The following is a 23,120-nucleotide window of genomic DNA, read 5'->3' on the forward strand; positions in this document are numbered from 1 at the left end:
CCCTTTTATTAGTGTAGATTAGTTATTACAGCAATGTGTCGCATGGAAAATTGATTAGTAACTGTTGATTTGACATGTAAAACAGTTGCTTTCTAGGGGTGATATGTGTTTATTTTTCCAGCATAAGGAAAGAATGTGGTCTTGTTAGTCACCCAGTCAGTGTAGCCATACCTGGGACCTCTAGGTTTGCCATCTCTAGATTGTGACTTTGCATTTTGAGCCCTTTCTTGCCCTTTCTGTTCCTCCTACAAGAAACCTATTAATAACCTAGTGAAGAATCCAAGCAAAATGCTTCCTTCCTTCAAAATAATAGTGTGTGGTCAGACTAGTTGTCAGTCTAAGTTAAGCCAAAGAACTATGTGGCTATTTTGTGCACTTAAGTGGCTAGTCAGTGTCCACATCTATGCAATGGGAACTATAAGTGCTCTTTGCAGGATTATTGCTGGGAACAAGTGAGAAAGTGACTGTGGTCGTTCTCTGGGAACTGCAGAGATCATGCAATGTAAAGCAGTTTTTGTTTTGAGCTTATTGATTGAAGCCAGGTTTTAAAAAAATCAATTTCCTTTTTATTAATCATATTGGCTCCTAAAATCTTTCAGTGTATTTATTTGTAGTCCAAATCAGTTTTGCAGAAAGAGTAGTGCCTCATATTCATAACACCAGGGATTATTTCTTCTGCCTTTTCTCCCCCTTCTTCCTGGCACCTTTATTCATGTTTGTTTGTTTGTTTGTTTTTGTTTTGTTTTTTCATCTCAGCTGCAGCAAATGAGAGAGCTTGAAATTCTTTTTCTTGCGACAGGGTCTTCAATACACTCTGAGAATCAGTTGTCAACCATTTTACCTGCCCAGACAAAGCAGCTCTCAGTTTTGAGTCAGCTTAGTTAGAACCTGTCAGCTCCTGAGTTACTGAATTTCCTGTGGGAGACCAAAAGGCAAATTTGTGAGTCACTGGTCGGTACCTGGGGGCAAACAGGCCCTGGGATGATGCTTTTAATATAGTCTTAGGTCCTTGCTAAGCCGCTTTCCCCAGAGCTTTTATTCTAGGATTTTATGACTTTGGAGCCTGCTAGACTCTCCCAGTAAATGAATGGAGTGAGGCTGCCATCTCCTGGCAATTATTGGGAATTGCTTAGGAAGATGGAATCTGTTCTTGCACATCAAAGGGAATATGTACCGTCATAATTGTTTTTTAAAAATCTGGTATTAGACTTTGATCTCAGATCACTCTATAATTATATAGTCACTTTTCTCCTAGTCTCTGGCTATGATTGTTGACTGAAAATTGGTGCTTTGAGAAATGTCCTGGAGTTATATTATTCTCAGAAAATAAGAGGAGATACCTTTGTGTAGTTACCATAGAGGATCCTAGCTTCTCCCTTCCATCTCTTCTGAGTATGTAATATGATTGTCATATAATATGATAATTGCTCTGAAGTCTCTCATTATATCTGGAAATGACAGTGTCATATTGACCCCGCCAACCTAAGTATGTCACCCTGACAGTTTTCATTCGGGATGATTCCCGTAAACTCTGTCTTTAGGCTATACCTTCATTTATTCCTTCGACTGACTTCCGTTGTGCTAAGTTTGGAGATAATCCACTGGTCATCAGACAGAGGGACACTGACAGGTCAACAAATACAATACACTAAAGAAAGTATGGACAAAGATCATTGAATGGAGAGATTAAATATGTCACTTGAACTGCCCCCCACCCTATACCCCCCACCACTGAGACAAACAGGCAGAATAATCCCAAACAGAGGCTAAATGAGAATTGGTTATTTGGTCTTTGTGTATTACTTGAGACGTTTACATATGAACGAGAAGGGTCCATTTGAACAATGCTTCACTCAAACTGGGAAGCTGGAGTTACCTATGTTTTAACTTCTTCTCCTCAAACCTTGCTCCCCATTGTTTTCTTTGTAGTTTGGGGAAGAAATGCCTGTCTCTAAGTGCTGTGTGAATTTACACCTGTCCAAAATTCTTCAGACCTGGAAGAGGTTTTAGAATGTCCTCTGGGAAATGAGAAGAATTGGGTTATCAACAAAGCAGAAATTGAATAGGCAACGTGCTGACTCTGAATGCATTGGGAAACACGTTTGCTGATTGGAGGGAGCTGATGAGCTCTTTCTGAGAACAGTGCTCAGATCTGGTTTTGTGAGATTCATATACTAGATCTATGACTTGATGTGAGAAAGAGCAAGTAATTCAGTACCATCGGCTTATGCTTCTGTTCTTATTGTCGATTATACATCAGAATTATTAGCAGAGATGAGCCTGTCTAGCACTGCTACACACACACACACACACACACACACGCACACAGAGTTTTAGAAACGAGAACCACTATGGTATGGCAGTTCATTTGGGAGGTAATACTGAGAAGCACAAGTGAGGGAGCAGAGCAGTTGAAACTGAGAAGCAAGTAAAGTCAGTAAAGGGCCTGTTGCTAAGCTGAGTGTACAGACCCCCTGGGAAGTTGTGGAGAGCCCATCTTAGAATTTTTCTTTTTTTCCATCTTAGACTTTTTCCGGAGAAGCTGGGGCATTTGCCCACTGACTCCTGCCCTCTGGTGGTTAGGGTTGCCCCCAGTGATGCCAGTTCTCCTGCATTGACTCCCCTACACGTCCTGGTCGTTCCTGGAGCAGAACCACTGCCATGGGGGAGAAGCTGCCAGCTGGCAGGAAACCACCTGCCCAACCTGCAAGTGGAGTCAAGGGCGGGCTGGGGATGCAGGGCAGGGCATCAACAGTGTCTCCTCCACACACACCTGGACCACATGCATGGGTTCACATATATGAGGAAACGGTAAAATCAAGTGAAGTCTATTATAATAAGAAGGAATTATTATTAATTTTGTTCACATATGAGAGTGGTGCATATACGTCCCAATGAGAAGGGAATGTAAAGTGTAAACCACACTCAGCTGGGCCACAGGTGGAGGAGATTGAGAGACAGTTGACTTATTTGGTACATCTCCATCACAAGATTGTTGCTTCTGAAGATGAGGTGAGAGGTACTCTGGTCATCACCGATGCATTTCTGTATCCATATGAAGCCTTTTGATGCCATAATGGCATTACTCTTTTCACTTGTTATTGTTTTTTTAAAATCTTTATTGTTAAAAGTATTACATATGCCCCCTTTATTCCCCCATTGACCTCTCCCAGCCCACCACAGCCATACCAGCCTGAAAGCACCTGATCTCAGCTGATCTTGCTATTGTTTTTATCTGTCAAGAATGAGCCTCCAACAGTGAGCAATCCTCTTGTAAATGGAAAATCTACCTTTTGTGCCCTGTCGGGACTGTGGGAAACTGCTAAGTGGGGCTCATTAGACTCCCCTTTGAGTCTTCACAGTAAGTTCCGATTGGCAGAAACCATTTGCTTTTAAACTATCCTAAGAGCTAAAAAGAAAGGAAAGGCCAAGGCTTAGGGGCGGGGGAAATAAATTGACAGCACGTGCCCAGAACCCTCCACTGACTGACTGCCAGGTAAGCACAGACCGCACACTGAGTGATTCGCTGTGCCTTTTCTTGTTTCATTCCTGTGCCACCCAACCAACTTGTAGTTGTTATTCTCCAACTTTATTGAAGAAACGGAAGCCCAGAGCGGTTCATTATGTTGACCTTGGATGAGCTAGACTTGAATCCAGGCCTAACTCATGTGCACTCTCTGCAGAATAGCTTCGTAAACTTTTAAGATTGAAAATAATGAAAAATAAGCTTTTCTCCAAAACCTGACTTTTGGATTATTAGTAATTTTTTAGACATATGCTGACTAAAAAATTCAATAGTACACCCTGTAGCAAATTCCATGATCTCAGGGTTCTGGCTAATGAGGTAGGTATTTGAGTTGCCTGAAACAAACGATACATTTAACAAGCATTTGCCTTCTAGCCCCAACTTCTGTATTAGCCACTGCAGTAATAAAACCTTGACTATCTGGGCTTATAGACTGTTGACTATGATCATATCTTTCATTTGCCGAGCCTTGTTGCTGTTCACTGTGCCAAATACTCTACATTGTTATCTCATGTAGGAGGGAAAATAAGCCGTGAACACAGCCCACTGCCATAATAGGTGTGGAAAGTGCAGTGTAATAATTCAGATCAAGACCTTCACAGAGCGGGGCAGGTTACTCGTTCCACAGGGCAGCGGTCCTGAGGGAGCAAGGAGGCTGGCGATCAGCCTGCCTTCTACCATGGCCTCCACCAGAGCTGGCATTCATTCCCAGGCCAGCGGCAGGCCGGGGAGAGAGTGCCCGTTCATTTCCCTTCATCTAACCTGTTTTGTGTGCCTTATGTGTGCTGGAGGCTTTAGGTAGGTTGTCTTGTTCAGGTAAATCTTCAAAACAAATCTGCGGGACTAGGTGCTATTTGGTTAATCAGTTTTATTGGTGGTAGAGAAAGGGAAGAACATATAGGAAAATTAACTGAATATCTACCATGTGCTTAGACATTTTATATCAACCCTAAAAGGGCAATTTTGTAGGGGTTTTGTTTGTTTTAAATAGATGAGGAATTGGAAGCTCAGAGAGGTTAAATAACATGTCAGGCTTACTTAAGTAGTAAATGACAAACGTAGGATTCAGAGCCAAGCCTGTCATACTCTGACTCCAATGCTCTTGCACAGATATTAGTGTCAAAATGAGAAGAGATCAAGGAAGACTTATTGGAGGAGGCATCTTTTGAATCAGTTCTGTTTCTATATATAATTTGGTCAATCTGTCATTAACATACATGAATTAACCCATTTTCTAAAAGATTTAAATTCCGTTATCTCAGAGACTATGCCAAATAAAACTGACTTTGATTTATAAAACACATTACTGTAATTATTGATATTAATGTCTACTCTGCAGCTTATTGAAAACCTGGGAAGCTCTATGGTGTCTCTGTTCAGTATTTCTTGTGTCTAATAGTATGTTTATTTGGGACCACAGTACTAACAGCTTCTTGCAAGTCAGGGAAGGCCCATTCTTTCTTATAGTAAATGTGGATGGTCAGACATGTTCTGCTGCCTGTCCAAGGTCAGCTTTAACCAACGAAGCACAAAGCTGGCACTTTGCCTTGTGACCTCTGCCACTTCCCTTTAGAGCCATTCCGCATTCATAACAAGTTGGGTCATTGTCTTAGGAGAACAGTATGTATGTGCATTTTGACCTTTGCCACAAATGTGGAAATAAGACAACACTGTTAATCTGCCACTAGGGCTGTGTGACCTCGAATTAGTTATTTTTCCTCTTTGAACCTCAGTTTTATTTCACTTGTAAAATGAGGGACTTCATATATATGATTTCTGGTCATGACTGAGGGAAATGTTAAAATATTCCCCAAATTGAGGACATTAAAAACCCATAAATAGGTGACTTTGTTAGAAGAAGGTGGCCATGCCTAATTCTCAGAATGTCAGGAAAGCTTGGCAAAAATATTTACCCCTTTCAATCATAAGTCATAATTTTGTTGTTGTTGTTAATCCTCACCTGAGGATATTTTTCCATTGATTTTCAGAGAGTGGAAGGGAGGGGGAGACACAGAGAAGCATCGATGTGAGAGAGAAATATCGACTGGTTGCCTCCTGTATGCACCCCAACCAGGGCTGGGCATTGAGCCTGCAACCGAGTTATGTGCCCTTGACCAGAATCACACCCATAACCCTCAGTCCACGGGCCAATGCATTATCCACTGAGCCAAACCGGCTAGGACCATAGTATTTTTATAGGAAGATTTTATATTGTTTATTAACAACCACGGAAACTGCTCCCTTGTGTGGGGATTGGTGGGGTGGAGAGTCAGAATCACAGAAGGACTTTGTCAGCATGGTCCCATTCAAGAGTCATTGCCATGATAGGTACTGTTGTTGGTGTGCCACAAATTGGGACAAAACAGCAAATGTTATTGAGCTATTCAGGTTTTTTGTTTTTTTTAAAGGAATCTATATAAGTACTAATTTCACTTGGCTACTTAGTATTTATTAAGCTACCTGCCTGATTTCAAATATTACTTAGTTCTTGTGCTCTGTTGTTAGTTATCTGCATTCTGTGTTTGAGTGATGGAGGTTAGTAATTTGAAGTCAATGGAATGTGCTAAAGTTTTATTTAGTAGAATACAAGGGAGTCAGGGACAGAGTTCCTTTCTGTACTTGATATTCTAAAAATAATCAGCAAAGGGCAAAGTGGATGACCAAGAACTCATTCCTTCAACTCAAGACCCCAGTAATAGGAAGGTCTTCTTAAGTAGAAATTATGAAATAAACTTAAATCAAGGAATCAGTTACAGGAATTGAGGCAGTTTTACTTTGTGGTTTAAGAGCAGACATATGAAAATCTTTGAAAACAAGAGACCCACCCAGAGGAATAAGCTCTTTCGCCATATCTCCTTTTCTTTGCTGTAACAAGCTCAGTGGTCTGTGTGCTTTTTCCTTTTGTTGGGTAATTTACTAATAGCCAAACAGGCAGAGTCCCTCGATCTTACGCTCCTGCAATGCACAAAAATCCTTGGATCAGTTCAGAGGTGCACTTGCTGGAACTGATCACAGCCAAAGTGTACAACTGCATTTTTTCCCTCCTCTTTCTCCCTCCCAGCCCCTGGCTGTGTTTTAGTTGCATGACAACCCATCTGCTGTAATAGCTGATGTCAGCTCATTTTCACTTAAACGTGGCCCAGGAAAGTTTTCAAGACAGGAACTTGAATTTGAATTTGCGTAACGCTGGGGAAGGCTCCAGCTTGTGTTACCAAATTATAAAACTGCGGACTAATGGGCCCTGGCAGGGTAAATGTAAATGTGGATCACAAGGGATTAGCTTCCAGAACAGTGTGGCCTTAGCGACTTGGTTTCTAACTTCTAGGAGCTTAGCAAATGAGCCTCAGCCATATTCTATCTGCTGCTAAAGTTCTCTCTGTACTTTAAAGGAATAAGAGGCGTCCAAAATTACCCCAACTCCTCAGTGTTAGCATTTATGCAAACACTTGATACGGCGTTTTTGAAAGAAGGGCCAACATTTTACCTAAGTGCATCAGCAGCAGTTGGGAGGAAAAGGGGAGTTCTCTAGTGTGTAGTAAGTAGAAAAATGTAACTTCTTGAATCCAGCAGAGGGCAGAAGGGAGTTTTAGCTTTTCTCACCTGTGATAATCCAAATTTGTGACAATCCAAGGCAAAATTCAGAGGCACATTTGTAAACAAATTATTCCCCAGCAGGTACTGCAGGAGTTATTCTGGTTGTAAAGACAGGATCTAACTTGTGTGCTCAGAGCCAGTTTGATCCCATCTACGCAAAAGGATGTACAGAATGTTGAGTTATTTATGCCTAGGGGGAGATAACAGTGTTGTACCCAAATAATACCACCACTTCTAATTGATTTAGGTTTTAATCACTAACCACAGGACAGCATTTTATGATTTTTCCCATTTCTGTTCATGGGACTCCAAATGCTAGAATGAAAGAATATTTGAAATAAAGAGGAGTAAATTATTTCATTATCAAATGTTTCTCTTTTAAAGGAACAGTACCTACATGTAACTCTATAAAATAGTGAAAATGATTCTCACAACCTATGCTGGCTTCTTAGAAGTCAATAATTTCTCCTCACATCGCTAAGCTGCAACTTGGGGTGGTAGTATGTGTGCCATCGTAAAGATGAGGTGGATACTGAAACATGGGGACAATTAAGAAATGACTCTTTCTCTTAGTGTTTACATAATTTTATATAATTTTAAATCCTGGCTGTTAATGTTTGGATTTTGAAAACAAGGAACATAAATCTTCCATGACGATTTGTAGTGAAGGCTGTTTTGGGTTGGGGTATTTGTTAGTGTCTTTTTTCGTTTATTTTTTTAAGTATGGTAGTGTCTTAAATCGGGTTTCTCAGGAAGCAGCCCCTGAGATGGAGTTAGGGTATTTAGTAAGGAGCAGCCCTGGGCTCTGTGCCTGTGGAAGAGAGGGGAGGAAGCAATATCAGCCAAAGGGAGAAGCTGGATTTCCCTGCAGGCCCAGTGTCAGCCTTAGGGGAACTCGGGATCCAGATGACTCTTCAGAGTACCCTGAACGGGGGTCTTCCCATGTCAATCAACTATTGGAGTACCTCCACCCCACCCCACCCCACCCCAACAGCAGGACAGGACTGTGGTTGAGGTGGCTCTTTGCAGCTGACACAGTCATTAAGGGATTACACGGACAGCACTCCCAGTAGCTGAGATAAGCCATTCTTTATTGAAGAAGGAGCTGGGTGTGTGAGAAAGAGCCCAAAAAGTCAGGTACACTGGATTTTCTTTTTGATAAATTGTTGACTCTTTAACATTGGATAACATATTGATTGCTTTAAAAAGAAAGTAAGAGCTTGCTATATATTTCAATCTGTGTGGAAGGAAATGGTACTAAATAAAATACTTTTTCATGGTTAGTGTTTGAAAAATAGGATTTTTTTTTTATAAATGCGTGTTACATTCTGAAATACAGTGCTAGCATAAATACATATAAATGGTTTATTTATTTGCATTGGGGTTGTCCTATGAATAACAAATGATGTTGATTAAAGGTAATTTCAGTGAATAATGGAATGAGTTTGTAGTAGTTCTTTGCAATCTGTGGTGAAAGTTGTTAAATAAATCACAGAGAGTAATGCTGGTAGTCTGTCCCTTAATAAAGCACAAGTAAAGGTATTATAAAAGACAGGGGGCAGGGAGGGGACATTTGCATGTTGTTGGTAGGACCGTCACTTATGTCTAGCCTTTATTGCAGCACTTCAGGTTTACGCCCTGTTAATCCCATCTAGCCATTTGTCATTCAGTCAGAGCTTCAGTTGTGTGCCTACTGGATGCAGACCCCTGTGCCTGCTTAATACATATTGGAGACATGGTTCTCTTTCTCAAATAGCTCAGAATATTATTTAAAAAAAGTCACATCTGTTACATTACCACCAGTCTCATCAGAAAAGTATACTATTTGGAAAGATGTTAAGTTCATGATGCGATGAGTTTTCTAAAAATTAATATTTTTATGGAAAGCTCCTTTTTTATGTCAATAAGTACTTCAGTCATTTTCATGAAGACAGGCTAATTGTGGCCATTTTAAATGAAAATGTCTATCAAATAACTGTCCGAATATCCATAGTTTATCAATTGTTTTTAAAGTAAAAATGATGTTCCTTGAGCAAAGCAGCCAATTTAGGAGTCACATGAGTGCTTTTCTTTTACTTTTTAAAATTATTTACGGATTGATTTTAGAGAGAGATGATAGGATAGAAGAGAGAGAAAGAGAGAGAGAGAAACATTGACTTGTTGTTCCACTTATTGATGCATTCATTGGTTGATTCTTATATGTGCCCTGACTGGGCATAGAACTGGAAACATTGGTGTATTGGGACAACGCTCTAACCAGCTGAGCTATCCAGCCAGGGCACATGAGCACTTTCCTTAAAGACAGCTTTTGTGTTTCAGCATGAAGAGGAAGTGCTTTATAGTTACTTCCCATTTCCTCACACCGGGTATCTGGATATAAGAAAGGTAGCTCAAGAGTTGGCATTTAACAAAACTAATCTTTTTGTTTCCATTGAGGATTTTCTTAAGTGCAACTGGATTTTTTTTTTAATGCTAGTACATGCCAGTAGCACAGAATCCAGTGATTGCTCATGCAGTCAGGTGCCATTGTCTTGACTAGTACTATGCAGCTTTGCCCTCCAATTGCTTTTATACCATCCGTTCAAGTGTGACCACAAGGAAAAGACAATGTCTTAGCACAATGAAAAGAATTGTGACCTGCCCTAACCGGTTTGGCTCAGTGGATAGAGCGTCGGCCTGCGGACTGAAGAGTCCCAGGTTCGATTCCGGTCAAGGGCATGTACCTTGGTTGCAGGCACATCCCCAGTAGGGGGTGTGCAGGAGGCAGCTGATCGATGTTTCTCTCTCATCGATGTTTCTAACTCTCTATCCCTCTCCCTTCCTCTCTGTAAAAAAAATCAATAAAATATATTTTAAAAAAAGAATTGTGACCTCCCTGTCCTCTGAAAGTGTCCCACTCCCAGCGTCCACAGCCCACAGTGTCCTTCTCTGGTGTAGAGAACTCTTAAGCAGGGAGAGCCTGGGGGAGGAGACTGCTTTGGCAAGAGACCGGAGAGCCTGGCTTTGTCTGATGGCAACAGAGATGGAGAACCCGGAAGGAAGAGTTGAAGCTTACTGAGGTTTTCAGCCTGGTCACTGCGTGTGGCAATACCATTAGTCCAGGTAATGACTGGGGGAAGAGGAGTTTATGATTGAAAGTGATACTGTTGCCACTGAGAGAGAAAAATCTATCATAATTCTCCCACTTGGAAAAGAGTGGACTCAAGGTGGGTCTGTGCAGGAACCTAAGGTTTGATTTTGTACTAATAATGAGCAGTGGTTTTGGAGGCTCCGCACATTCTGTATTGATGCATAAGCCTATGGTGTCTGTGCTTCCTGTAATAGTACTTTCTCTTCCTGTTTCTAGGAATGGTGCAGAAGCTGGACCAAAAACTTCCAGTGGCCAATGAGTACCTGCTGCTCTCTGGGGGAGTCCGGGAAGGCGTGGTGGACCTGGACTTGGATGAGCTTAATATCTATGCCCGGGGGACTGACTACGATATGGATTTTACCCTCCTGGTGCCAGCCCTTAAGCTGCATGACCGCAATCAGCCTGTGACACTCGATATGCGCCACTCAGCCTTGTGCCACTCTTGGCTGAGCCTCCGGCTCTTTGATGAGGGGACGATCAGTAAATGGAAAGACTGCTGCACCATCGTGGATCACATCAACGGTGCCACCAACTACTTCTTCTCCCCCACCAAAGTGGCCGACTGGTTCTATGACTCCATCAGCATCGTCCTATCGGAGATACAGAAGAAACCCCAGCGAGGGATGCCAAAGGTGGAGAAGGTAGAAAAGAATGGGACCATCATCTCCATCATCCTGGGTGTGGGGAGCAGTCGCATGCTGTACGATATTGTCCCTGTGGTGTCTTTCAAAGGCTGGCCTGCAGTGGCCCAGAGCTGGCTCATGGAGAACCACTTTTGGGATGGGAAGATCACAGAGGAAGAGGTCATCAGTGGGTTTTACTTGGTGCCTGCTTGCTCCTACAAGGGGAAGAAGGACAATGAGTGGCGGCTGTCCTTTGCCAGGAGCGAGGTGCAGCTGAAGAAGTGCATCTCCAGCAGCCTCATGCAGGCCTACCAGGCCTGCAAAGCCATCATCATTAAACTCCTGTCCCGGCCCAAGGCCATTAGCCCCTATCACCTGCGGAGCATGATGCTCTGGGCCTGCGACAGACTTCCCGCCAACTACTTGGCTCAAGAAGACTATGCAGCCCACTTTTTACTGGGCCTCATCGATGACCTGCAGCACTGTCTGGTCAATAAGATGTGTCCCAACTACTTCATCCCTCAGTGCAACATGCTGGAGCACCTGTCGGAGGAGACGGTCATGCTCCAGGCGCGCAAGCTGTCCTCTGTCCGCTCTGACCCCGCAGAGCACTTGCGCACGGCCATCGAGCATGTCAAGGCCGCCAACCGGCTGACGCTGGAGCTGCAGAGGCGGGGGAGCACCACCAGCATCCCCTCCCCGCAGTCGGACGGAGGGGACCCCAACCAGCCTGATGACCGTTTGGCCAAAAAACTGCAGCAGCTAGTGACTGAGAACCCGGGGAAGTCCATCTCTGTCTTTATTAACCCTGATGATGTCACCAGGCCCCATTTCAGAATTGATGATAAATTTTTCTGAGCGTTTTTGCTGCCTTTTGGTTTTCCTGGTTCTAAAACTTGCATCCTGTGTCTTGTGGTCCGTGCCGCTGTCTTTCCGTTTTCTACACATCCAGCCTAGATTGGATCTGTTAAGAACACATTGGAAGTCTCCTGTTTTGCAGGGCGGTGCAGGCTCTGAAACAGTATATTACTATTTCATATGCTGCCTCTGGTTTTGTTTACTGTTTATAGTTCTTGTCACATAGTTCATTTTTGTTTTGTTTTTTAAGGAGACCTTGAGCCATAGACTGAGATGCCCATGAATTCTCTTGCTTTTTTTTCTGTTTCATACTTTGTGCAAATTTGTTAATGGGGATAGGGAAACAGACCTCATTCTGACACATAAGGATTCTATTATTTTTTTGTTTTGTTTTATTTGTCTTTCTTTTCTTTTCTTTTAATGAGCTATCTTCACTACAGATATTTGAAGCTGGGAACCACCCGGTATGCTAGCTGGATTGGATTCTTCTGACCGTGGCCAGAATATTTTCTCCTTCCCACCTAGCAATGTCGATTTTGAAAGTGAAAATGCTACAAATTCTGTTTTGGAGCAACTTCATTGAATGTAATTGTCCTCAAATCAGAACTTCGGATGGTTTGGAGGGAATGTTTGACAGCTTTCCAAACAAAATTAAGGTTCCCAAATGGTAGTTTTAGTGTGTGTAATTATTTGAAGTCTTATTTAAATATTATTAAAGAACATACCATTATAATTGTTATTTGCACTAATGAAATCTTTGACATTGTCAGAGTTCCAATGTGTGTGTTTCAATATAAATTGACATCTTCTGTTGAAATGCTATCATATTTTTTTTTAAATTTAGCCCATTTCTTGCAATCAATGGAATGTTTCTTTACATTTGTTTAGTCCTCCTTTAATTATGGGCTTCTGTTTTGCCCTCTTTGATATTCCTGGTTCCTATCTTACTGAGAGAAGTTTTTAAAGCTTTATACCTGCTGAGTGACTTTATCTGAAGCTGGGTAAAATATATACTTGATAGAATAGGTGTCTTTGTATGTATTTCTTTTGGGGTTATAGAGGTTAGCTTTTTTTGTAAAGTCTCTTTGCTTCTACTGAGAGTTTGAGGAAAACTGGCAGGAAGAATTTATAATCCCCAAATAGAAGATATCATGCCTGTTCCAAAACAGGTTTTGCTATAGGGCAGGAACCAGGACATGTCTGTGGGCACCAGCCTTGGAGTAGAGCTATCCTGTCTTCATGAACGAAGTTTCCTGCCGGGTTTAGGTGCCACATGGCATTGGCTCCGTTTTTGTATGGACTCATTGCCAACTGTGGGGTTTGAGAGGTCAGGGGGCCTGCTGATCTCTCAAAGATGACCATGATGTCTACTACTGGAAAGGTCAAGCAACATTTTGACTTTGATCTTGAATGTCCAGACCTACAGGTTTGATCGAAATCAGGCATATGTGGTCCTGGGTTTTTGCATGGGAACTAATGTAATGTTTATAAATGAAAATGAAATCCTTCAACCATCTTAAGTCAAACACGCAAAAAAAAAAAAAATCATAATAAAAGAAACATACTGGCCTTGGAATTTTGTTGTTATTGCTGTTGTTAGTTTGTAATATGGAAACTTTTTAAAAAATATATATTTGTATTGATTTCAGAAAGGAAGGGAGAGGGAGAAAGAGATAGAAAGATCAATAATGAGAATCATTGATCGGCTGCCTCCTGCACTCCCCCTACTGGGGATCGAGCCTGCAACCTGGGCATGTGCCCTTCACCAGAATCAAACCCGGGACCCTTCAATCCGCAGGCCACTGAACCAAACTAGCTGGGGCTGAAAAATATTTTCTTATTAGTAATCCCAACAGTAATTTTCAGTAAAGTTGGGTCTCACTATTGTCTTTGAGGCCAGATGCTCACGTAGGGAACACCCAGTGTTCTTTCTTCCCTTTCCCTATTTTTTACTACCAGTACTACCTGTCCTCCACATAATCTATGTCCTTCTTGGGAAGTGACTTTATCCCCAGCTCCAGACTCTACCCTGATTGGTGTAGGCCAGGTGTGGGCAAACTTTTTGACTCGAGGGCCACAATGGGTTCTTAAACTGAACCGGAGGGCCGGAACAAAAGCATGGATGGGGTGTTTGTGTGAACTAATATAAATTCAAAGTAAACATCATTACATAAAAGGGTACGGTCTTTTTTTTTTTTTTTTAGTTTTATTCATTTCAAACGGGCCGGATCCGGCCCGTGGGCCGTCGTTTGCCCACGGCTGGTGTAGGCCCATTGACACAACCATTTCCCTGGCCACAGTCATTAATTAGGGATTGGCATAGAATGTAAGCTGCTCCCATTAGAGACATGCTCAGGATCCTAGCTTGGGATGCTGGGCAGAGCATGCATGCTGGACATGGAAGAGGAAGCACCTGGCCTCTGCCACTCTGACAGCTATCCCATCATCATGGCTAGAGCCAGCCTGAGGATGAAGCTGACATTGGATGATACCACTGAGAGATTGGGCGTGGTGGGGCGTAACATGAGTCACCAGACTCTGCCCTCCTCCCTCCCAAGTCTGAGACCTCTCTCCCCACTGGACTGTCTACTTAAATGAGTCAACACTTAGTTCTTTTAGCAGTTTGAATGTGGTTCAATTCATCAAAATTAATTTAAACTGGTGTACCAAACTATTTCAGTGTATTTAAACTAAGTTATTGTGTGTGCTCTTTTTCTTTCTGGGGACATATATCAAGGGTATCCATATAGTTTATCTAAAAGCTGGTTTATACTATCTGATTTCATTAGTTCCAAAGAATAGCAAAGCCTCTATAACTAATAAATATATACATGGTGAAAGTCTGTTAAAGTTTATTATACTTTAACCATTATGCTAGACTTCCTTGGTTAAAAGAAATGGTTACAAACTGCTGAAGTAGCAAGCATGTTCAAAGGCATTGGCTCCTTTAGTCAAGTATAAACTGCTATACCTGTGCTTGGAATTGGCATCTCAAATATGATTAGCAGCATTTTCAATATTTTAAGCGCTGTGTTTGCAGACAAAATTGAATTACAGATGTGATAACCTCGCTTGAGTGAGCCTCTTGGCACTTCGTTTCCCTTTGCACCTCTAGTCCTAGTAAAAAACATTGCAGATTCTTGTTAAACTTCATGACAAGTCCAGAGGCCCCTGGGATCTAGTCAATTTTTTTAATCCTCACCCAAGGATATTTTCCCATTGATGTTTTTTTTTTTTTTCTTAGAAAGAGAATGGAAGAGAGAGGGAAAGAGAGAGAGAAACATCGATGTGAGAGAAACATATCGATTGGTTGTCTCCTGCATGTGCCCCAACCAGGGCCTGGGCCAGGAAGGAGCCTACAACTGAGGTACATGCCCTTAACATGAATCCAACCTGGGACCCTTCAATCCCCAGGTGACGCTTTATCTACTGAGCCAAACAGGCTAGGGAGGATCTAATTTTAAAACTTTTTAAATTTCTGGTACTATAAACCTCAGACTCTTAGGCCCGGCATTGTTGAAGGTAGGTAGAACTAGGATGGAGTCTGATATCTTTCCTTGTCTGAAACTTAGAAAATCATTGAACTACTAATTTTTTCTTCTGAATCCTGGAAGATTGGTTAAAATCTCTTGTTTCAAGTACAATATAAAAAGCCTGAAGGAGTCATGATTTCAGCCTTACTTACAACTGATTTCTTTGGTTGTAGGAATTCACCAGCTATAGCTGAACAGGTTTTCAATCCTCTGATGAGTCCTGGTTTCACATATTTTAAGAGTAGATTATTCTCTGCCTTTCTCATCTGAACTGGAAGATCCAAAGATGCAAGTAAAGACTAATTTTAGAGTGATGAAGCCAGTCAGGACCAGACATTTTAAAAATGGGATTGTCCCCACAATTGTCCTATATAATAAAAGACTAGGTGGTGTCACGCCCTCGTGCGACATCATCACAAGATGGCCGCCCTCATGTTGTTACAAGATGGCTGCCACAAGATGGCTGGCAGGGAAGGGCAGTTGGGTGTGATTGGGCTGGCAGGGGAGGGCAGTTGGGGTCAAGATCAGGCCTGCAGGGGAGGGAAGTTGGGTGCAACCAGGCCTGCAGGAGAGGGCAGTTGGGTGCAATCAGGCTGACAGGGGAGGGCAGTTGGGGGCAAGATCAGGCTAGCAGGGGAGGGTAGCTGGGGGTGACCAGGCCTGCAGGGGAGGGCAGTTGGGGGCGATTGGGCTGGCAGGAGAGCAGTTAGGCATCAATCAGGCTGACAGGGGAGCAGTTAGGGGTGATCAGGCTGGCAGGCAGAAGTGGTTAGGGGCAATCAGGCAGGCAGGCAAGTGAGCAGTTAGGAACCAGCAGTCCCGGATAGTGAGAGGGATGTTTGACTGCCGGTTTAGGCCTGATCCCTGTTGGCCCAAGGGGTCCCAGATTGGAGAGGGTGCAGGCCGGGCTGAGTGACACCCCCCTCCCCACCACCACCACCACCACCACCACCACCGTGCACAAATTTCGTGCACCAGGTCTCTAGTTGTAAATAATTGCTTCAGAGAAAATGAAGCATGGCTAATTACATGGCTAATTTTATTTTCAGGTGGAGACATGAGGAAGCAGGGCAACAGGCAGCTTCTAGAGCAGTGGTTCTCAACCTTCCTAATGCCACGACCTTTTAATACAGTTCCTCATGTTGTGGTGACCCCCAACAAATTGAATTGTTACAAATTGAACATAATTAAAGCATAGTGATTAAGCACAAAAACAATATGTAATTATATATGTGTTTTCCGATGGTCTTAGGCGACCCCTGTGAAAGGGTTGTTCAACCCCCAAAGGGGTCGTGACCCACAGGTTGAGAACCCCTGTTCTAGAGCTAGTTGAAGGGTGCTTAGTGATTTCTGCACCACCCTTTACACACACACTCGCTTTCACATCACTGACTAGAAGTTGCTTTACAAGGGTAGGGAATATTTGGCCCGTGGGCCATATAAGACCCATGAAATCACTTGGTCTGGCCCTGCCAAGGCATTTAGGGTGAGTTAATTAAATGTTTGACCAAATAGAACAGGCCAGTTTTCAAGTTGATCATTTTGTATGGCCCTCGAATGATGTTATAAATATCCAAATGGTCCTTGGCAGAAAAAAGGTTCCCCACCCCTGCTTCAGGGTGACTAACACTTCCTGGGAGGATTCCGTGCATTGGCTGGTTACAGCTAAGTGCTGATTGTGTGGATCAGGTCATTACCTTGCTGAGGAAAATTTCCTGACAAGATCAGCCATGGGTGGGATGCTGGGAAGGAAAAGGAAGCTTTTGCTTGGCAACAGCTGCTGGACTCTGAGGTCAGGCGGCTTCCTGCTGCTCGAGAGTTCAGCCTGGTCCTGCAGGGAAATACCTGCACTTTGTTCGGCAAAGCTCTCTGCAGAACCACTTCCTTGGAGCCGTCCAAGGCTGCTGGTGGGGCTGTCTCATTTCCAGCTGGTTGTTCATAGGGGTCCGGGAAAGATTTTTATTACACACTCCAGGTATGCTGACCTGGAGGGTAAAACTTTTTGCCATTAAATGGAGCGTTAACTACTACTTAGGCTAAAGGAAGGATGGGCATCACTTCCTGTTACTGTTACTTTGTTAATATCAGGTAAAAACACATTTTTAACTGATTGGATTGATGTAATTAATGCTCCTCTCTGAGGAAAATAGCCAATTTAAAAAATGTACCTCTTATGCTGTAATTTCCTTAGTAGGTAAACAAAGAATATATTATCCAAACATTGTTTAGAATAAATATTCGCCAGTGGAGGATTATTGGCAACTTATCTAAAATTCTACTTTTGTTAATTAGCTGGAAACTAATATTTTTTACTTTTTAAGAAAACATGCATTGTTTATGGTAGAAATTAAGCTGTAATAATTTGCAATAATTGTGTTTCTCTGTTTTATAGTGATATCCTATTAGCAGTTCATTCAAAAGCATCATGTTTCATAGACCATTTGCTCCATGGCACTGAATTATATACTAATGTAGTGTGATCCTGGTTTTCTAAGTTTAGATGGCAGTTTTCAATCTACAACTGGGTCCAGACATTCATTCATCAGCCATCAGAGAGCACATATGCCTGGGTCTATGTAGTTAAGAATAATACAGAAATTTCAAAAAGTCAAATGTCAATCCCCCATGTAAAAGCACTGTTGTTCAAAGATATTGCCAGATATATTGAGCCTTATTTTGAAATGGCAGTTGAGATGAGAATGTTTGAATTTCTAGACCACTTTTCATTTGTTTTCAGGATAAACAGACCCTTAATGTGACTTGGGTAGAGACAGGCATTGAAATGTTGCATCTGCCGTCTTCTGTTCCACCAATTCATCACGGAAGCTAAAGGGGCTAGATGTGGGTAGAGGCTAAAAGTTGTTTCTTTGACTTGACATCCTTACCTGTGAAATGCAGAACTGAGGTAGCTGCTCACTTCCTTTCTGACTTTCCCAATCTAGGATTGCTGCTTCTGCCAAATAATCTCAACTTTAGATTTATACATTTATCTATTTACATACCTGAAATTAATTAACGACAATTTATGACTTGAAAATGGGATTGGCAGACCCAGACTGAGGTGGATAGAAATGGCAGGGAGTGCTCAGCTGGGTGAATTAATGAGAGGATGTTGCTTTTGCTTATTCTCCTCCCCCTCCTCCTCTCACTCCAGGGTGGCATTATTGTTCTAAGACCTCCCCAAGGCCAGTCTCATGGTCTTAGGTACAGATCTCTCTGTGCCCTCTGCACAGCTGCCTTTGTCACATTTTATAAAGCTGTGGCTTACAAAAGGATTTCACTGGAAAATGGAAGCTTTTTTTTTTTTGTTCTCAGGTAACTAAGTATAGCCTGAGCATTGACCTTACTGAGCTCACACATCAGTTTTGTTCAGTATTTTTTAATACAAAAATTTTGAGAGAAACAAAGCCATTCAGGGATTTGCATGACAAGAAGGTAAGACTATGTTGAGTATATAATCTGCTTAAATTTGGTCTCTACCTACCAGGTGCACCTCGTGGTGGAAACCTTTGGGGCCCTGTCTCCCATCATAGTCCTGTGACTCTGACAAGTCACAGCAGGACTCCAGCCAGCCAGATCCTTCCTGGCCGTCTTATTGACCTTCCGGTCTTCTTGATTTTTTTTTTTTTTTTTTAATGCTGATAGTGTGGAGTAGCGTCAAAGCAAAGTATAATACAAAATAGGATAGAGGAACATAGTCCAAGAATGGTTTTCTCATCTTCACTATGAGGGCCCTAACCTAGAAGATCCCTGAACATTGGCATTGACTGCCTGCTTCTTTTCTATTCACTTATGTCCAGACTCAATTCTCTATATTGTTTTAACAACAGCTTTGTAGGACATTGAAAGGCACCAAGTCATTACATGAAGTTCCCTGTTTAAAAAAATCCTGCAGTCTTTTGATAAACACAAAACCTCATGCTTCAACCTCTCCTAGTTAAATTCTCTTAGACGCCCCTTTTTCATGTTCCTATTATTAGAGAATCACTGTCTTTTAAGTGTTCCTACCAGCCAGCGAAAAATATTTTGACATGCTTTCTAAGGTTTGTCTTATGAAAATTATAGGTACCAGGGTTTGTTTTAAAAATAAATTTACAGACTATGTCAAACTATACATTCTCCTAAAACACTGTTTCGCAGTAACATTCTTCCCATTAAGAATCATTTATCTACATGGAAGGACAAGTGGATATTAAAGGACTTCTCTAATTTTTCTTCTGCCTAAATTGATTTTATATAAGTACCTGTCTCACTGGAAAGAGTGACTCATGTTGAAATGTCTGTATACTAGTAGCTAGTTGATACATAGATTTTTGTTCAAGTGTTGAATCTCCATAGTGGAGAGGGGCCTCATGGAGTTTTAGCCAAGTGAAATGGAGGTGAATGTGTCGGGGGGGGGGGGATGGAAGGGGGGGACACCAACACTAGATGCTCAGATGTATATGAGTTCTAACTACACACACATATGAGCATAGTACGTTATTAGGTTAGTTCAACAAAATAGGAACCTTTGTCCTGCACTTGTCTTCCAGGGCACTTAATGAATGAATGCAGCTTCAGTTAATGACCTACCACTATCTAGCCTTGTGACTTGATTCTAGTTACCTTTACTTTCTACTTCAGTTTTCTGAAGAGGTTGGATTTTCATTGTTCACTTTAGGGAATACCATAGAGTTATGGCTACTGGGCTCCAGATGATGGAGCATCTCTATTTTTATCCACTTTACATGTTAGAATCTCCCATAATAAGTTATTTAAAGAAAATGTGTTGATGTCTTAAGTACGACAAAACATGTGATGATATCTGAAGGTCCTTATATTTCTGAAGGATCAGTAGTTCTAGATAGCAAGTGTTAAAACAATGTGTTGTGGGGTGAAAGAAGAGTGGAAAACATTTCAATACTCAGTTATATTCATTCAACAGATATTTACTGAGCACCCAGATGAAAGAGAAGAACTGGTTTCCAGCCTGGTGAAGTTTTTAGTGAAATGGGAGTGAATGTTGAGGGAGACCATCAGGCCTAGATTTTCAGATATAAAAAAACGAGTCACATGGAAATTTCATAATTAAGATAAAAACAAATATTGATAACTGTTTTCACATATGTCAGCCCATGCTGGCACAGTAAAATAGGGTTTCTCTACCTTGGTATGATTGGCATTCTGAGCCAGATGAGTCTTTGTTGTGGACAGCTGCCCTGTGCATTGTGGGATCTTTAGAAGCTTCCCTGGCTCCATTCACTAGAGGCCTGCAGCATCCTGTACCTCCCACTGTGACAAACACGATGTGTTCAGACATTGCCAAATGTACCCTGGGGAGCAAAATGGCCTGTAGTTGAGAACCACCGCAGTGAATAATGCTACTTAACCTTTTATTTCCTGGGGATAGAGACAATTTTAGGTTCATTTCTGTGACTAGCCAAAAGTAAGTAAATATTGTACCTAGGATTTGTTGGTTGAATTAAATTTGTAGCAGCAGAGTGCGGATGAGTCTTTCCAGAGTTCTTCATTCATCACTTTCATCTTTGCAACTATCAAAATACTTGCTCAAGCAGTTAATGAACCAACATTTTCCAACCTTTCAGCTATTGCCAACAGGGTCTATTGAGTCGTAGTCTAAGATGTAGCTTTTTCCCTTCAAGAAACTTATAGTGTTTATGGGGAAATATTGGTTGTGTAGGTGGATATATAATAAGCAGAAAAAGGTATATACAGAGAGGGTCAAATGTAATACCAGCAAATAGTTATCACAGGAATTGAGCTTAGAGACAAGTCTTGGGCTGGGATGTTTAGGGAAAGCTTTGAAGGATACAAGGATTTATAAAACTATAGAGATGGTGGGAAAGTGTAGGATGAGGGAGGATCTTAGGGAGGTACAGAGGGGCCACTATGGGAATGAAGTATAAGAAATTCAGGTAGTTCCATTTCTTCCTATATTGAGGTCTGAAAAATGCTGCTGGAACTGAAGTTGAAACTTAGAAAATATATCTGCTGTAAATCTGTGTGGAAATGGAATCTCACTTCTTGTTTTAACTCTTGACAGCATGGGAAATCTATAAGCAGTTTGACAGTGCTTGAGATTCAAACCTAAGTTGTCACTGAAGTGACTTTACAACTGAATAAGTTTCACATATAAGCACTGTTTTTGTCTCATTATTTTTAGTGGAATTTATTAGGAAGTATTATCAAGTTTGTAGAAACAGCTAATTTTCAAAGCCATTCAAGGCTCAACAGTAGGGCAGTTTTTCTCATCCGGAAAATTTGTAATCTCAGCCCTGTGCCAAAAAAGTCCCAGAAACAACTGACCAGTGCTGAGTCACTAACTTTCTGTGTGGTTGGCATTTAAGGCTACCCAACTTCTATTTCTGAACAAAAGCTCTCAGACTTGCCAATGGTTACATCTACAAGAGCACACGAAGTTCATGGTTCATGCCACTGTGTTTAGAATATATGATCAAGTCAAACATTGCCTCAGAATACCTGCTGATGAGCAGTACAATGAAAAAATCATAGATTTAAGTATTACATTTTTACAAGCCTTATAAATGTGTCGATCTAAGCTTTTGTTCTGCTCCACATATATTTTAACCTCCATTAGTTAACACATCTTGGCAGATTCCACTTCAGATTGTAAAGAATCAATGTTTTTCTTAACTTCTTTGAAAATTTTCTCCCTTATACTTTTTCCTTTTTCCACACAGACCAATTTTCAGTCACCTCAAACTCTGTGTTGATTCCTCAAGTAAATAACAACTGAGCAGTATTGATAACACCTATGAACTCATCAAGAGCTAAGGAAAACCACTCAAAATAAATTATCTTATTTTTAAATGACTATTGATTTTGTTCCCAATGTCATTTTGTCTTCTGTTTGGATTACCCATTCTCATGTTTTCTCTTTGTGCTAGCATTGAAATCTCACATTAGGATACATCTTGGATTGACCATTCTGGGAAATATTTAAGCAGTTTTCTGGAGTTTCATTTCAGCATTATATTTAAGAACTTTTTTTTTTATTTAGAAAGTTTTCTGAAAAATATAGTTTTAAATATTTGTTTATGTTTTTATTATTTTTGTAGGGATTCTATTAATATCCATATTTCATTTCCTTTGCTGTTCTTTCATGTGTGCCATTGTCTTAAAATCTTATTTTTAAATTTTCTGTTTTTATTTTTTTGCCACTTTTTATTTGCTTTGCCATGTGTCTATTCTCATCTCCCTTCTAATTAACTCTTCTTTTTTTAAAAAAACAATGTCAACCTTACAGAAAATTTCAAAGTACAATACAAAGATATTTTTCCTCTGAATCTTTGGAGAGTAAATTGCAAATATGATGACCCATCAGAACCAAATACTTGTGTATTTCCTACTACAATGGAATTTTCCTACATAACCACAATATAGCTGTCAAAATTAGAGAATTAACATTGATATATTGTTACTAGCTAAGCATTCAATATGGTCAATTCAAGTTTGGTCAATATCCCTAGTAATGTCCTTTACAGCAAAAAAGTCCAGGCCAGATTCTCACATTGTATTTAATTGTCACATTTATTTACTCTCCTTCTAGAACGACTTTTCAGTCTTTTCTTAGCTTTTAGGGCCTTGGCACTTTTGAAGATTACTAGATAGTTAACTTGTAGAATGCCCTTCAGTTTAGACTTGTCAATTTTTCCTGTACAGAATTAATTTTTGCTTCAATGGCAGTAAAATCTATGAGTTCTTAATGCACTCCATCCCATGGTACATTATTTAGATTTTCCTATTACTGGTAATGTTAACTTGGCCATTTGATTAAAATGTTATCTGTTAAGTTTCTCCACTGCCAAGTAAATTTTTTTCTCAAAGTAAGGAGG

General features: G+C 41.1%; 1 protein-coding gene across 1 annotated transcript in view; it reads left to right on the forward strand.

Moving 5' to 3' along the window:
- MB21D2 (Mab-21 domain containing 2) overlaps positions 1–13,307 on the forward strand; it is a 117,278-nt gene extending 103,971 nt beyond the window's left edge. The window contains exon 2 of the mRNA XM_070406563.1: positions 10,467–13,307. Coding sequence (XP_070262664.1) covers positions 10,467–11,731 — 1,265 coding nt within the window. The 3' untranslated portion in view covers positions 11,732–13,307. The remainder of the gene's footprint in view (positions 1–10,466) is intronic.
- Positions 13,308–23,120: the final 9,813 nt, after the last annotated feature.

This window comes from Myotis yumanensis, unplaced genomic scaffold, assembly GCF_028538775.1.
Source record: "Myotis yumanensis isolate MYYU_CA2020_CCGP unplaced genomic scaffold, mMyoYum1.0.hap1 SCAF_2, whole genome shotgun sequence".
In the NCBI taxonomy this organism is placed as follows: Eukaryota; Metazoa; Chordata; class Mammalia; order Chiroptera; family Vespertilionidae; genus Myotis; species Myotis yumanensis.